The 17,615-nt window shown below is 45.2% G+C and overlaps 1 protein-coding gene across 1 annotated transcript in view; it reads right to left on the bottom strand.

Annotated features, from left to right (window-relative positions):
* Positions 1-17,615, bottom strand: part of CTIF (cap binding complex dependent translation initiation factor) — a 238,040-nt gene that overhangs the window by 94,141 nt on the left and 126,284 nt on the right. The window contains 1 exon segment of the mRNA XM_007465601.1: positions 2,527-3,013. Coding sequence (XP_007465663.1) covers positions 2,527-3,013 — 487 coding nt within the window.

A 17,615-nucleotide genomic window follows, 5' to 3' on the forward strand; every position in this document is an offset into this window, starting at 1 on the left:
CGACCTTCACCATGGACCTGGGGCCCCAGGCTCTCTGCTGACCTTTTTCTTGGCCCCTGTGACACCCTGGGTGGATCCTTCTTGTGAGCTACAGCTCTTACCCAGGATTCTCATATACACGGGCTTTGCCTCATACACATTAAATATCTCAGTCTATTGAGATGATTTAATGGGGCTTATAAAAGATGAAATAAAATAACAGATAAGAAGTAGGGCCAAGAGAAAACCAGGGTAGGAACACTGGGTCAGGAGGGAGGTGGCATCCAAAATGCCTGCTCTGTTGGTTAAAGGTGCCCATGGAGTGGCTACCTTGTCCTCCAGACCTCGGCTCCTTCAGCCCGAGGACCATCATGTTCTCTGGGTGTGGGGACCCCTGTGACACGGCCTTGGCATTGTGTCCTATGGAGATTGTGCTGGCTTTTTACAACAAGCACTGCACACCAAGGAATCCTTCAATGTGCCACGAAAACAACTGGCACTTCGAGGAGGGAAACTTCAGATAAAAAACCCTACACGCTTGAGTGGTTTCACTACAACTGGGACCAGACCTGCACTGGGGGAGGAAGAAAATGGCATTTGATGTCTCAGAAGTATAGATTGGCGGCCAGGAAAATGACTGATTTAACTGCTGGGATGTGAGACCAGGGTTAAAGGGCAGGCTCGGGGACATAAAGGGAAGCCCCATGTTGGCCCTTCCAGCATCAACAAAAGAATCCAGGGCTGGGAGGCTCAGACCCAGGTCCTAGAACCTGCTCTCTGTCTCTAGCTGGATGGCTCTGGGAAGTGGTTTCACTCTCTGGGCCTCATTTTCCTCCCTGGTAACATGAGGAGGTTAGGTTAGATGGTCTATAGCTTTCCCTTAGCCCTGCTATTGCTTAAGCCCATTCCTCCTGGTTCAGGAGTCCAGGAGGCCTCATCTGAGGGCAGTTCTTGAAGCTGAAATATGGGCGCTATGGATCTGCCTTACCTGTTCTATCTCCCCCTTCCTTCCCCACCCCAACCCTGTGGGCCCCAGGGCAGGAATAGTGGTCGGTATGTATAGAATAACCCCTCGACGGTCTTCACACAGCTTATGGCATTTGATCTGCAGTCTGTCTGCAAGGTGGATAGTATTATACCCATTTTACAGATGGGTAAACTGGGGGTGGGGGAGGTGTGCCCAGGGAGGTTAGGTGACTTGCCCAAGGCCACCTAACCAGTCAAAGGCAGAGTGAAGACTGAGCTGGTTTGCTGGACTCTAAAGCCCATGTTGTTTCCTCTCTGTGGCACTGCGGTTACATTCAGTAGAGCTGGAGAGAATTAACAATCCTCTCTCCCTGGCTGGGCTGCAGCAGTCTGTTCCAGAAGCTCTTCAGGCAAAGACCACACACTGGCCATCACTTGGGAGGCTCTCCCAGGCTCTTATCTTTGGGACGTAAGGGCATGAGTGAGGCTTTCCTCCAGGACCTCACAGCCGCCCACCCCACAGGGAGCAGTGGGTGGGGGCCCGGGGCTGTAAGGATGCCAGCAGCAGCATGTCACCTTCGAGAACTGATCAGGGAAAAGGTCTGACCTGCCTTGTCCTGCCTGGGTGTGGACCTGGCCCCCGGAGGTGAAAGGTGGAGAAAAGGACGTAGAGAGATGCCAGGGAGAAGCCCGGAACTTCGAGCTCTGCGGAAGCCCCAAAAGGAGGACTCCGTGGAGGAAAGCTGGGGGCAAGTTGGCCTTTCTTGGGAACAGCTCCTTTCCAAGGTGACCTTACCTGCACCCTTGGCTGAGGACGGGGAGCTAGGGTGCTCAGAGTGGACTTAATGATGCCAGGGACAGAGCTCCAGCCCTTCTCTGGAGGCTTGGGGCAGCTCTTCCTGAATTTGTGAACTAGGCTTTAGAGACCAGGGCCAGGAGTAGGGTGAGGAATGTGAGGCTCCTGGGGAGCAAAATTTAAGGAGGCCCTCCTTCTCAGGGCTGTGCCAGTGCAGGATGGGCATCTGTGTGATGCTGAGAGTGAGTGCCTCCTTAAATTTTGTCCCTTAGACCCCTCCCTACTGCTGGTTGGTGAAGGGGGGGAGTGGCAAGGCTGAGGCCAGTCTGCTGCACTCTGCCCAACTCACCTTTGCTCTCCCCTGGCAGGGAGCGCAGCCTGGTACTCGCCTTCGGGAGAAGCATTCTTATGTTATAGGCTCTTTGTTTTCCCTAGATGCCCTTTAGCACTAACAGGGCAGTATCTGCCCTGGAGGGAAGAACCAGGCCTTCTCTGCCCACCTCCCATCACCTGGAGGCACATGCCTCTTCCTCCCCTCCCTTCTCAGGCTGGGGGCTGGTACGGAGTGTTCACCCGGGACTCTTGGAGGGTGGAATGTGCTGGAGGGGGTTCATATGCAGAGCTGGCCATGGGCCTGCCGTCTGGTTGACCAGGTGTGCTGGGGCCACATGAGCCTCCCTCCACGAGGCTCCCCAGGTCCGCAACCCCGAGCCCATCTACCAAGATGCCTACCTCGCGCTGTCCTCCCTGGTGCAAGAGAACAAGGAAAATTCAATTACCGGTACCTTTTCTTTCAGCCTTCGCCGCAGCCTGTCTTTGGAAGACTGGAGCAGGGTAATTTTGGGCCGCTCCCCGCTGCGCTCGGGAATAATACTGTCTTTACGCTTTGTCTCAGCCTCTGGACCGCCTGGCTGCAGCAGGGGCAGCCTCTCGGACGCCACCGGGGCCAGGGCATCAGGGCTGCAGGGGGGCTCGAGGCCTCTGTGCCCGGCATCCCCCAGGGCGTCCTCGAGTTTGGGGCTCTCCACGGTCACAGTCTCTTTGGCATTGCGGTGGGTGCCTGCCTCCCCCTTGTCGCCTGGTGGATGCTTCACGTTGCTGTGGTGCCAGCGCCGGTTCTGGCTGTAGCCATGATGGGTGGACCTCCCTGAGGGGTGGGGCACTGAGGCCCCCTGGTAGGATTTCTGGTGGTCCCTGTTGTGTTTGGCACTGCCCGGTGGGTGGTCACCGTGCTGTTGAGGCTTGTTCCCTCCTGGGGGTCTCTGCTGCCGCCTGCAAACCAAAGGGGAAAGACAAAGAGGGTCACTGGGGCCGCTGGCCAGGGTCCCTGTGTACATTAGAAGGAATTCATTTATTCATTTTTTCAATACCCTTACTGAAGGCCTCCTATGCACCAGGCTTTGTGATGGGGCTTGGGGATACTAGCAGAGAATATGACAGACAGGTCCCTGTGATTATATAGGATTTAAGTCAACCCTTGACTTAAAATAAGTATTTTATTCCCTTATTAGAATATGTGTTAGTACATGTGTAGGGACCAAAATTAAAGTGACAGAGTATACAGTGAATCCTCCTGACTGTCCCCAGACACCCAGTATGTTTTCTTGAAGCAGTTAGGGAACAAAATTAAAGTGACAGAGTATACAGTGAATCCTCCTGACTGTCCCCAGACACCCAGTATGTTTTCTTGAAGCAGCCATTACCATTCTATGAACGTATTCTATGCATGTTCCAGTAAAGATATATACACAGACCTGCATCTGATAACAACTATCCTGTTAATGACTTTTTAACCATCATGACTCATGAAAAGTTATACCATTTGTTACACAACCTTTCTTTGGGTACACTGACATTTCTGCCCCCAAACCCACTAACAAAATATGCTATAGGAAATTGTCATAGGCTGAATCGTGTTTCTCTCAAATTCATATGTTGAAGCCTCAACCCCTAGGACCTCAGCATGTGACTGCATTTGGAGATAGGACCTTTAAAGAGGTGATTAAGTTAAAATGAGGCTGTTAGGGCGGGCCTTAATCTAATTTGACTGGTATCCTTATTATTATTATTATTTTCGGCCGTGCCGCATGCCTTGCGGGAACCAGGGATGGAACCCGGGCCCTGGCAGTGAAAGCACCGAGTCCTAACCACTGGACCAGCAGGGAATTCCCATGACTGGTATCCTTATAATAAGAGGAAATTTGAATGCACAGAGACACCAGGGATGCAGGTACAGAGAAGAAATCCCATGTGAGGACACAGCCAGAAGGCGGCCACCTACAAGCCAAGGAGAGAGGCCTCAGAAGAAACCAAACCCGATACCTTGACCTTGGACTTCCAGCCTCCAGAACTGTGAGAAAGTAAATTTCTGTTGTTTACCCACCCGGTCTGTGGTATTTTGTTATGGCAGCCCGAGCTGAGCAGTACAGAAGTGATATTTAACATGGTGGTTTTAGGCAGACAGGCTCATTGAGTTTTTTTTTTGACAATTTCAAGGCAGAGATTATCATATGGAACAAATTTGAGGTGTACATCACGGGACAAACCCCAAACGTGTTGATTTGAAGACTAAAGGACAGCAAGGGAGTGGGGGTATTCTGAGGACCCTTCAGTCCAGCAGCTCAAGGGCTGCTTCCATCACTGAAGCACTCCTGTGTTCCACTTCTGTTTCACCCTCACGGTGTTTTCCATGCCACAACCTTATTTGAAGTGCATTTGGAGAACAGGATAACCATGAGCCTCTCAAAGTTGTAAAGCCAGTGAAGAATGTTTGTGGAGAGAAGACGTTACATTCTAGGGAATGAGGCCCCTGTCCCAGTCTGTGATCCATCTCTTTGGCAGGTACAACAGAATTTCGCTGCACTGCATTTCATGAACAAATTGTATTTATTTGCTCTAAAATTATTATTACTTATATAAACTCAATTTCACTGTTCACTTGATAAATTTTTTTTTATTAATTTTTATCGGAGTATGGTTGCCTTACAATGTGGTGTTAGCCTCCACCGCACAACAAAAGGAATCAGCCATACACATACAGATATCCCTCCCCTTTTGGACTTCCCTCCCATTTAGGTTACCACAGTGCACTACGTGAGTTCCCTGTGCTATACAGCATGTTCCCATCAGTTGTGCATTTTATACATAGCATCAATAATGTATATGTGTCAATCCTAGTCTCCCAGTTCCTCCCACCCCACCCCTTTCCCCCTTGGTAGCCATACATTTGTCCTCTAAGTCTGTGTCTCTATTTCTGCTTTGCAACTAAGATCATCTATACCATTTTTCTAGATTCCACATATACACGTTATTATACGATATTTGCTTTTCTCTTTCTGACTTACTTCACTCTGTATGACACTCTCTAAGTCCATCCATATCTCTACAAATGACCCAATTTCATTCCTTTTTATGGCTGAGTAATATTCCATTGTATATATGTACCACATCTTCTTTATCCATTCCTCAGTCGATGGACATTTAGGTTGCTTCCATGTCCTGGCTATCATAAATAGTGCTGCTACGAACATTGGGGTGCATGTGTTTTTTTGAATTATGGTTTTCTCTGGGTATATGTCCAGTAGTGGGACCATATGGTAGCTCTATTTTTAGTTTTTTGAGGACCCTCCACACTGTTCTCCATAGTGGCTGTATCAATTTACATTCCCAACAACAGTGTATGAGGGTTCCCTTTTCTCCACAACCTCTCCAGCATTTACTGTTTGTAGGTTTTTTGATGACAGCCATTCTGACCAGTGTGAGGTGATACCTCATTGTAGTTTTGATTTTCATTTCTCTCATAATTAGTGATGTTGAGCATCTTTTCATGTGTTTGTTGGCCATCTGTATGTCTTCTTTGGAGAAATGTCTTTTTAAGTCTTCCGCCCAGTTTTTGATTGGGTTGTTTGCTTTTTTGATACTGAGCTGTATGAGCTGCTTGTATATTTTGGAGATTAATCCTTTGTCATTTGCTTCATTTGCAAATATTTTCTCCCATTCTGAGGGTTGTCTTTTCATTTTCTTTAGGGTCTCCTTTGCTGTGCAAAAGCTTTTAAGTTTCACTAGGTCCCATTTGTTTATTTTTGTTTTAATTTTCATTACTCTAGGAGGTGGATCAAAAAAGATGTTGCTGTGGTTTATGTCAATGAGTGTTCTGCCTATGTTTTCCTCTAAGAGTTTTATAGTGTCTGGCCTTACATTTAGGTCTTTAATCCATTTTGGGTTTATTTTTGTGTATGGTGTTAGGGAGTGTTCTAATTTCATTCTTTTACATGGAGCTGTCCAATTTTCCCAGCACTACTTATTGAAGAGGCTGTCTTCTCCATTGTATATTCTTGCCTCCTTTGTCACAGATTAGGTGACCATATGTGCATGGGTTTATCTCTGGGCTTTCTATCCTGTTCCGTTGATCTATATTTCTGTTTTTGTGCCAGTACCATACTGTCTTGATTACTGTAGCTTTGTAGTATAGCCTGAAGTCAGGGAGCCTGATTCCTCCAGCTCTGTTTTTCTTTCTCAAGAGTGCTTTGGCTATCTGGGGTCTTTTATGTTTCCATACAAATTGTAAAATTTTTTGTTCTAGTTCTGTGAAAAATGCCATTGGTAATTTGATAGGGATTTCATTGAATCTGTAGATTGCTTTGGGTAGTATAGTCATTTTCACAATATTGATTCTTCCAGTCCAAGAACATGGTATATCGCTCCATCTATTTATGTCATCTTTGATTTCTTTCATCAGTGTTTTATAGTTTTCTGAGTACAGGTCTTTTGCCTCCTTACGTAGGTTTATTCCTAGGTATTTTATTCTTTTTGTTGCAATGGTGAATGGAATTGTTTCCTTAATTTCTCTTTCTGCCCTTTAGTTGTTAGTATATAAGAATGAAAGAGATTTCTGAGTATTAATTTTGTATCCTGCAACTTTACCAAATTCATTGATTAGCTCTAGTAGTTTTCTGGTGGCACCTTTAGGATTTTCCCTGTATAGTATCATGTCATTTGCAAACAGTGACAGTTTTACTTCTTCTTTTCCAGTTTATATTCCTTTTATTTCATTTTCTTCTCTGATTGTCGTGGCTAGGACTTCCAAAACTATGTTGAATAGTAGTGGTGAGAGTGGACACCCTTGTCTTGTTCCTGATCTTAGAGGAAATGCTTTCAGTTTTTCACCATTGAGAATAATGTTTGCTGTGGGTTTGTCATATATGGTCTTTATTATGTTGAGGTAGGTTCCCTCTATGCCCACTTTCTGGAGAGTTTTTATCATAAATGGTGTTGAATTTTGTCAGTAGCTTTTTCTGCATCTATTGAGATGATCAAATGGGTTTTATTCTTTAATTTATTAATATGGTGTAACACATTGATTAATTTGCATATATTGAAGAATCCTTGCATCCCTGGAATAAATCCCACTTGATCATGTTATATGATCCTTTTAATGTGTTGTTGGATTCTGTTTGCTAGTATTTTGTTGAGGATTTTTACATCTATGTTCATCAGTGATACTGGCCTGTAATTTTCTTTTTTTGTGATATCTTTGTCTGGTTTTGCTATCAGGGTGATGGTAGGCTTGTAGAATGGGTTTGGGAGTGTTCCACCCTCTGCAATTTTTTGGAAGAGTTTGAGAAGGATCGGTGTTAGCTCTTCTCTAAATGTTTGATAGAATTCACCTGTGAAGCCATCTGGTCCTGGACTTTTGTTTGTTGGAAGATTTTAAATCACAATTTCAATTTCAGTGCTTGCAATTGGTCTATTCATATTTTCTATTTCTTCTTGGTTCAGTCTTGGAAGGTTGTGCTTTTCTAAGAATTTGTCCATTTCATCCAGGTTGTCCATTTTATTGGCATATAGTTGCTTGTAGTACTCTCTTATGATCCTTTGTATTTCTATGGTGTCAGTTGTAACTTCTCCTGTTTCATTTCTAATTTTACTGATTTGATCCTTTCCCTTTTTTTCTTGATGAGTCTGGCTAAAGGTTTATCAGTTTTGTTTATCTTCTCAAAGAACCAGCTTTTAGTGTTATTGATCTTTGCCATTGCTTTCTTCATTTCTACTTCATTTATTTCTGCTCCGATCTTAATGATTTCTTTCTTTCTACTAACTTTGGGTTTTGTTTGTTCTTCTTTCTCTAGTTGCTTTAGGTGTAAGGTTAGGTTGTTTATTTGAGATTTATCTTGTTTCTTGAGGTAGGATTGTATTGCTATAAACTTCCCTCTTAGAACTGCTTTTGCTGCATCCCATAGGTTTTGGGCCATCGTGTTTTCATTGTCATTTGTTTCTAGGTATTTTTTGATTTCCTCTTTAATTTCTTCAGTGATCTCTTGGTTGTTTAGTAGCGTATTGTTTAGCCTCCATGTGTTTGTATTTTTTACAGTTTTTTTCCCTGTAATTGATTTCTAATATCATAGTGTTGTGGTCAGAAAAGATGCCTGATATGATTTCAACTTTCTTAAATTGATTTTGACCCAAGATGTGATCTGTCCCGGTGAATGTTCTGTGAGCACTTGAGAAGAAAGTGTATTCTGCTCCTTTCGGGTGGAATGACCTATAAATATCAATTAAATCTATTTGGTCTATTGTGTCATTTAAAGGTTGTGTTTCCTTATTTATTTTCTGTTTGGATGATCGTCCATTAGTGTAAGTGGGGTGTTAAAGTCCCCCACTAATATTGTGTTACTGTCGATTTCCCCTTTTATGGCTGTTAGCATTTGCCTTATGTATTGAGGTGCTCCTATGCTGGGTGCATAGATATTTACAATTGCTATATCTTCTTCTTGGATTGATCCTTTGATCATTATGTAGTGTCCTTCCTTGTCTATTGTAACATTCTTTATTTTAAAGTCTATCTTGTCTGATATGAGTATTGCTACTCCAGCGCTCTTCTGATTCTCATTTGCATGGAATATCTTTTTCCATCCCCTCACTTTCAGTCTGTATGTGTCCCTAGGTCTGAAGTGGGTCTCTTGTAGACAGCATATGTACAGGTCTTGTTTTTGTATCCATTCAGCTAGTCTGTGTCTTTTTGTTGGAGCATTTAATCCATTTACATTTAAGGTAATTATAGATATGTATGTTCCTATTACCATTTTCTTAATTGTTTTGGGTTTGTTTTTGTAGGTCTTTTTCTTTTCTTGTGTTTCCCACCTAGAGAAGTTCCTTTAGCATTTGTTGTAATGGTGGTTTGTTGGTGCTGAATTCTCTTAGCTTTTGCTTGTCCGTAAAGCTTTTGATTTCTCTCTTGAGTCTGAACGAGATCCTTGCCGGATAGAGTAATCTTGGTTGTAGGTTCTTCCCTTTCATCACTTTAAATATGCCCTGTCATTCCTTTCTGGCCTGCAAAGTTTCTCTGAAAAATCAGCTGATAACCTTATGGGGATTCCCTTGTAGGTTATTTGTTGCTTTTCCCTTGCTGCTTTTAATACTTTTTCTTTGTATTTAATTTTTGTAAGTTTGATTAATATGTGTGTTGGCATGTTTCTCCTTCAGTTTATCCTGTATGGAACTCTCTGCTCTTCCAGAGAACTCTCTGGAACTTCTCTCTGGGAAGTTTTGACTATAATCTCTTCAAATATTTTCTCAGGCCCTTTGCCTTTCTCTTCTTCTGGGACCCCTATAATTCGAACGTTGGTGCGTTTGAGAGGTCTCTGAGACTGTCCTCAATTCTTTTCCTTCTTTTTTCTTTTTTCTTTTTTGCAGTACATGGGCCTCTCACTGTTGTGGCCTCTCCCGTTGTGGAGCACAGGCTCTGGATGTGCAGGCTCAGCGGCCATGGCTCACGGGCTCAGCCGCTCCACGGCATGTGGGATCTTCCCAGACCGGGGCATGAACCCGTGTCCCCTGCATTGGCAGGCGGACTCTCAACCACTGCGCCACCAGGGAAGACCCATTCTTTTTTCTTTATTCTGTTCGTCAGCAGTTATTTCCACCATTCTATCTTCCAGCTCACTTATGCATTCTTCTGCCTCAGTTATTCTGCTGTTGATTCCTTCTTGTGTATTTTTCATTTCAGTTATTGTTTTGTTCATCACTGATTGTTTGTTCTTTAGGTCTTCTAGGTACTTGTTAATCGTTTCTTGTATTTTCTCCATTCTATTTCCTAGATCTTGGATCATCTTTATTATCATTACTCTGAATTCTTTTTCAGATAGCTTGCCTATTTCCTCTCCATTTATTTGGTCTTGTGGGATTTTACCTTGCTCCTTTGTCTGCAGCGTATTTATCTGTCATTTCATTTTGTCTGAACTACTGTATTTATGGACTTCTTTCTGCAGGTTGCAGAGTCGTGGTTCCTCTTCTTTCTGTTGACTGCCCCCTGCTGAGTGAGGTTGGTCCAGGGGCTTGTGCAGGTTTCCTGGTGGGAGGGCCTGGTGCCTGCACTCTGTTGGGTGGAGTTGAGTCTTTTCCCTCTGATGGGCAGGGCTGTGTCAGGTGGTGTGTTTTGGGGTGTCTGTATGACTTTAGGCAGCCTGTCTACTGTGGGTGGGGCTGGGTTCCTGTCTTGCTGGTTGTTTGGTGTGAGGTGTTTAGCACTGAAGCCTGCAGGCAGTTGTGTGGGGCTGAGTCTTGGTGTTGATATGGATACCTTCAGTAATGCTGGTGCTGATTAATATTGCCTGGGCCCAGGAATTCGCTGTTGTTCCAGCGTCCTGGACTCTATGTTCCCACCCTGGAGGCCCAGGCCCGACCCCTCTAGGTAGGTCTCTGGACCTGCTCTGGACACTGTGAGGCCATCTCAGACTCTGATTGGGCCTGATTCCCGTGTGTATTTGTCCACAAAGTCCAGTGCTGTGAAGGCTAGACTGGTCTCAGATGTTGAAACACTCATTGTCTATTCAGGTATTCCACAAACGCAGGGTTTACCCAGCCAATCTTGGGGATTTAATTCACAGCTTATGCTGCTGCATAGAAAAATTTGTGTCTCTCTTCCTTTGTTGTACCACCCTTCAGGCTCAGTTTTGTTTTGTTTTGTTTTTTGCGGTACGCAGGCCTCTCACTGTTGTGGCCTCTCCCGTTGCGGAGCAACAGGCTCCGGACGCGCAGGCTCAGCGGCCATGGCTCATGGGTGCAGCTGCTCCGCGGCATGTGGGATCTTCCCGGACCGGGGCACGAACCCGTGTCCCCTGCATCAGCAGGCGGACTCTCAACCACTGTGCCACCAGGGAAGCCCGAGGGAGTCTTTCTTAATATGGGGACCTCTCCTCACCTTCAGCTTCTTGCCAGGGTTGCTGGTCTCTTTTTTGATTCTTTTCTTTTTTTTCTTTTTTCTTCTTTCTTTCATTCTTTTAGGTGTCCAAAGTCTACCACTACTGCTCAGCAGGAGCTCTATGGGAATTAGTCCATTTGTAAATGTGTTTTTGATGAACTTGTGAGGAGCGACAAATTCTGCATCCTTCTATTTTGCCATCTGGACCAAGGGCAATAATTCTGTATCTGTGAAAATTTGGGGGTGTCTTGGGTTGGGGTTATATGGATCATTTTCCCATTAAAATTAATGAAAAATTTTTCATTGAAAAGCTTTCCTTTCTACCGATATCAAATGTTGGTGAGGATGTGGAGAAAAGGGAACCCTCGTGCACTGTTGGTGGGAATGTAAATTGGGGCAGCCTCTGTGGAAAACGGTGTGGAGGTTTCTCAAAAAAACAAAAAAATAGAACTACCACGTGACCCAGCAATTTCACTCCTGAGTAAATATCTGAAAAACCCAAAGACACTAATCTGAAAAGATACATGCACCTCAGTGTTCATATCAGCATTATTTACAGTTTCCAAGATATGGAAGCAACCTAAGTGTCCATCAACAGATGAATGGATAAAGAAGATGTGGTACACACACACACACACACACACACACACACAATGGACTACTACTCAGCCATAAAAAAGAATGAAATCTTGCCATTTGCAACAACATAGATGGACTTGGAGGGCATTATGCTAAGTGAAATAAGTCAGAGAAAGATAAATACTGTATGATATTGCTTATATGTGGAATCTAAAAAGGACAACAAACTAATGAATAAAAAGAAGCAGACTCACAGATACAGAAAACAAACTAGTGATTACCAGTGGGGAGGGCAGAGGGGCAATATAGGGGTGGGGGAGTGGGAGGCACAAACTACTGGGCGTAAGATAGGCTCAAGGATGTGTTGTACAACACTGGTAATATATCCAATATTTTGTAATAACTGTAAATGGAAAGTAACCTTTAAACATTGTATAAAAATAAAAAATTAAAAGAAAAGCTTTCCCTAAGTGGCAGGGTTTTCAGGGGGAATTAAAGTTGTTAAGTGAGAGACAGGTGTATAAGCTTCTTTTTCTTTCCACACAAACAGTAACTTACAACCCACTGTATATTAGAAGTAGAAATTAGTATGTTTCTGGAGGGAAATTTGACAATTGGTTACAAAAGCCTCTAAAACATGTAAACCACTGGACCTTGCAATGTATCCACGTGTGACAACTTATCCAAAGGAAATAATCAAAGCACAGGGATGTAGGAATAAGGATATTCATCTCAGCAGTGTTTAGAACAGCAGTGAAAAACGGACTGTGGAGAAATTAAGAACATGGTGAAAAATTCACTCTGTAGCATGTGCTGTAATACATGCAGCATGGTGCTGTTTTTTAAGGCAAGTATTCATATGCATAGAAAAACTGGAAGGATACACACCAAAATGCTAACAGTCATTATCTCTAGGGGATGGGATGAGGATCTTTCTCTTCTTTTTTGTGTTTTCTAAATGAACATAAATTTATTTTTCTAAACTTTCTATTGTGGGTTTATTATAGATTCAAATGCAGTTGTAAGAAAGAATACAGAGAGATCTTTTGTATCCTTTACCCAGTTTCCTTCGATGGTCACATCTTGCAAAACTATATAGTTTAAGACCACAACCAAGATTTTAACACTGATACAATCAAGACAGAACATTTCCATCACCACCAGGATCTTCTGTGTTGCCGTTTGATAGCCACATTTACTTTCCTCCCACCACCTCCTCTTTAGCCTCTGGCAACAACTAATCCAGTCTTCATTTCTACAATTTTGTCATCTCAAGAATGTTATATACATACAGTATTTAGCCCAGTGGGACTGGCTTTTCTCACTCAGCATAATTCCCTGGTGATCCATCCAGGTGGCTGCATGTATCCATAGTTGTTCCTTTTTCACTGCTGAGTAGTATTCCATGGTGTGGATGTATCAGTGAGTTTAGTCATTTACCCACTGAAGGACATGTGGGTTGTTTCCAATTACTGGCTATTGTGCAGATAGCTGCTGGGAACATTTGTTTACAGGTTTTTTTGTGGACATAGTTTTCATTTCTCTGGAATAAATGCCTGCGAGCACCATTGCTGGGTCATAGGGTAGTTGCATATTTAATTTTTAAAGAAACTGTCAAACTGCTTTCCAGAGAGGCTGTACCATTTTACATTCCCAGCAGCAATGTATGAGAAGTTTTCAATCATTATTTCTTTGGGTCATTTTTTAGTCACACCCTTTTTTTCCTCTACCTCCCGGATGACATGTCTGTTAGATTTTCAGTTATGGTCCCTCAGGTCTGTGAAGCTCAGTTCATTCTTTTCAGTCTGTTTTCTCGCTGTTGCTCAGACTAGTTCATTTATATTGTTCTATCTTCCAGGACACTGGTCTTCCCTTTGTCCCCTCCATTCTGCTGTTGAGTCCATCCATTGAGTTTTTTATTTAACTCAAGTTTTCATTTGATCCTTTCTTATATGCTGAGACGTATTTTTTCATTTGTATCAAGTGTGTTCCAAATTGCTCTTTGAAGCATTTTTATGCTGATTACTTTAAAATCTTTGTCAGATAATTCTAATATCTCTGTTATTTTGGTATTGACATGTACTGTCTTTTTTCATTCAGTTGAGATCTTTCAAGGTTTTGGTGTGACAGAAGATTTTCAGTTGAAAGCTGGACATCTTGGTTATTATGTTATGAGACTCTGGACTTAATCAAACCTTCTGTTTGGCTGGCTTCCTCTTACCTTGGCCCGGTAGTAGAAAGGGCTGTGCTGCCTCAATACTGTGGGGTCGGGGGAGAAGTCAGGTTCCCCACTGGGTCTCCTCTGACAGAGCAAAGGGGGTCCTCTTTAATGCTGGGCACAGTGGAGGGTTCTGGTTCCACACACAGACACCTCCTTGGCTAGGAGGGGCAGGGTGTCGCTCCCCACATGGCCTCCACTGACACAGAGGGAGGGGTGCTCAGTGACCTCCAGGGGTGAGTCTCAACTCCCCACCCAGCTTCACTGACACCAGCCTGGCAAGGTTTGGGTGCCTCGTCACAGCCTGGCAAAGGTGGAATCTCAGCCCCTCGTTTGACCCTTAATGGCACGCGTGGGGTGGAGCCAGTTTTCTCTAGGGCGTTTGCCTGCAGTTATTGTCTAAGAGTTTTCTGTCTTAAGAGTCCGCCCCTTGCCTGGTTCTTCGGCTGCAGAGGGAAGGCTTTTGTTGTGGCCATTTTGGTCTGCCTGCGCCTGTGGGTGTTTCTGGGTTGCCGGCTTCTTTCACTTCAAGTCTGGGATTTATGAAGCTGAGAAGAAAACTCAAGCACATCACTGCTGTGTCATCCCTCAGGTGCCAAGGTCCCCACCCAGTCTGACTTCTTCTCGCTGCCTTTCAGAGTTCTCTTATGTTTGTATACTTAGATGTCCAGGGTTTTTAGTTGTATTTATTTTAATAATTTAAGAGGCAATACAGCAGAGTCAAAAGAAGCAGCCCCTCCACCCAATCCCACCACTGCCACCACTGCCACTGGCACTCAGTTTAATTCCCTAATGGTCTCATTCTAAAAACAGGGATCATCACGGGCCTAACACTAAGTTCTGGAAGAAGGTCCGTTTGCATTCAGAGCAGCGCAGGGAACCCGGGGAACAGGGACGAGCTGGGCCCCATCAGCAAAGAGACTCACTGAGTTGGATTCCTCCTAGGATCACCAACTGGCCTTCAGAGGTGCCAGATGCCCGAGACATAGGTCAGCTCAGGAGCCTGGATCCCTCATTCTGAGAAGCATTGGGAGAGCATGGAAGAAATTTCACGGCCCACCAACTCCCTGTGGCACCACGTGCCATGACGTTTTGTAAGTTCTCCCTACTTCTATTTTTTAATTACTTTAAATTAACCGGCCCTTTTTCCTTCCACTCTCTTTGTTCTTTGAGTGTAATTTTTAAGCCCGGAGAAGAAACTTGGAAATTCCCTGGCAGATAACGCTTTGCTTCTCACAACTTCTGTCATCCTTATTTAGAATTTTTGTGGTGCCTGCAGCTATGGCCCAAGGAATGCCCCCAAAGAATGGCTGACCAAGCCTTCCCAGCATCTGTCTTGAGACTGGCTTCCCACTTGCCATATCAGGGATTCCCCTTTCTTTGCCCAGCATCTCCCCCAGCTCCCCCCCTGCCCCACCACCAAAATCCACTTCTCTTCACGTGGAGGAGGAAAAAGGTAATTTCTACATGGCTGGTCAAGGTCTCAGAAAGAAATCAGCTAGGCCTTGTAGAGCTTCTGCTATTCTTCCCTGGAAATTTTCAGGGGCCTGGAACTCCATGTTCTCCTGGTTCAAAAGGCCTTGGAGCCGGCCAGCCCTGTCAACACAGCAATGACCAAGAAGAATGCCCGAGGTTGCTGAGCATTAGTGGCTGTTTTCAGACTCACTCTGCCTGGGTGGCAGTTCCTTTGTACATGTGGAGTGATGTCCACGGCGGGGGCGAGGAGAGGCTTGGGAGTCCACCCTCGAGAGCGCCCTTTTAACTGGGCAGACAAGACTCATGATTCAAAAGAAGGAGGGTTGGGCTTCCCTGGTGGCGCAGTGGTTGAGAGTCCGCCTGCCGATGCAGGGGACACGGGTTCGTGCCCCGGTCCGGGAAGATCCCACGTGCCGTGGAGCGGCTGGGCCCGTGAGCCGTGGCCGCTGAGCCTGCGCGTCCGGAGCCTGTGCTGCGCAACGGGAGAGGCCACAACGGTGAGAGGCCCGCGTACCACAAAAAAAAAAAAAAAAAAAAAAAAAAGAAGGAGGGCTGATTTGGGGCTGGATAGCAAATGAGATTGGCTGCGTGGCCCCTAGGAGGGCAGGGAAGAGCCAGATGCCCTTGGAGGAGGGGCACGGGGCATGGAGCCCCTTTTCTTCCTTCCTGCTTAATTTTCAGGGCTAGTGATCATTGGGACTGGTCTCGATGTGCAGGCCAGTCAAGAATCTTTCTTCCCATTTTACAGATAAGCCAACTGAGGCTCAGTGAGGAGAAGTCCCACACCAGAGGGCCTTGCAGAAGCTCCCAGGAGTGTACACAGCCTGTCAGCCAGTCCCGGCTCCCAAGTGTCCACCTCAGGTCCAGCCCCCTCAGGAGAGAAGGGCTGAGTTACCTCTGAGACCTGCTGTGGTGATGACCACATGAGGCCCATGTCCTTGGCCTGGAAAAGGGCTGAGAGGGCCTTAACTCCTGGAACAGACTTGGGGCTGGGTCTTGGGCTCCAACAATGGAGACCCAGGCTCCCCTGCTCTGGCCATTCACAAATATTTGTCAGCGGCTGCTGGCTGAGCTGGCCAAAACCAGCTCCTCTCTTCTGTGTTTGCTGGCCCTGGGTTTCGTCGATACCTTCCTTCAGGGGCCAGCTGGCTGCTCACCACAAAACCTGTGGGTTTAGGTTTGGCTGATCTGGGGATGAGGCACTGTTGCTCCCAGTGGTGGGTAAGGAAGACACATTTGGTCTCAGATCCCCAGATATGTGGGTCCAGGTTTCGGAGACATACTAAACATGCAGCCCCGCGAGCGAAAAAGGGCAAAAATCCACCTCCCTGTCTCCTTATTATGTTCTAATCTTTCCGGGGAAGTTTCCTCTGGTGGGGGCAGGGCGGGGGGGGGGGAAGGAATGGCTTAGGAGATAAGATTAATATTCCATTTGTGCTACTGGCAACACCTGCTGTTAGGAAAATAATGCTTATTTTTTTTTGAGAATGGAAATTGTCAGTATGCTTTTTCCATCACTCATTTAGTTTATTCTTTCTTCTTTGGGTTCTGAAATCAGACGTCTTGTTCCACTCTAAGACTGTTCTCTTTTATTAAGAAAAAAAAAAAAAAAGTTCTCTGAAGACCACAGCTGCATTTTGGGAGGTGGGTGTAGGGAGAATAACTTCAGATTTTGTTTTTAAAAATGATTTTAACAGCAGTCCAAATGCAGACAAACGTCTCTCTGTTCATTTTTTATTTCATAATCACTCCCAACTAGATATTCTGAGGGCCACCAACTTATTATGGTTCTCTCAATGTCGGACACTTCACCACATAATTTGTAGGTCTGCTTAAAAATTTCTGAAAGCAAAATTCCTAGGGCAAGTGGTTTGAGAACTATGCATGGGCTCATATTTCTTGCTTTCAGAAAGTGATGACTGCTTATTACTAGCTTAGGCGCCTCCACTCCTGCCCACCTACACATGCCCCGCACAGGTCCCACCTCCCCTGCCACTGCCGCTGCCGTGACAAAGCACGAGCTGAAATGTAGGGGCTCAGGCACACGGCTCCGGGGCTGTTTAGCTTAGCTTGGCATGTGGGGCACGGAAACAAGGGTCACCCGCCACACAAGGCTGCTCCAGTTTGCAGAATGGGAACCTTAGGAAGGAAAAGCATAGCGGAGACTTACTTCCCTCTTCAGGGAGCCAACCAAGGGAAACATGACATTGACTTACCAAAGAGACAAGGATCAGAGTGGCCTGTGTTAACTGAGCACCTACGATACACTCGGGGCTGAATTAGGTGCTGGAAACCCACTGAGTCTGTTCTGTAGGACACTCCTCGTCTGGTCTGTCTGTGAGACTACAGCCAGCTCAGAGCCTGGCTTGGGGGGATTTCACCCCTCTGTGTCTCTTTCCCCA

This window comes from Lipotes vexillifer, unplaced genomic scaffold, assembly GCF_000442215.2.
Source record: "Lipotes vexillifer unplaced genomic scaffold, Lipotes_vexillifer_v1.1 scaffold36, whole genome shotgun sequence".
NCBI classification, from domain to species: Eukaryota; Metazoa; Chordata; class Mammalia; order Artiodactyla; family Lipotidae; genus Lipotes; species Lipotes vexillifer.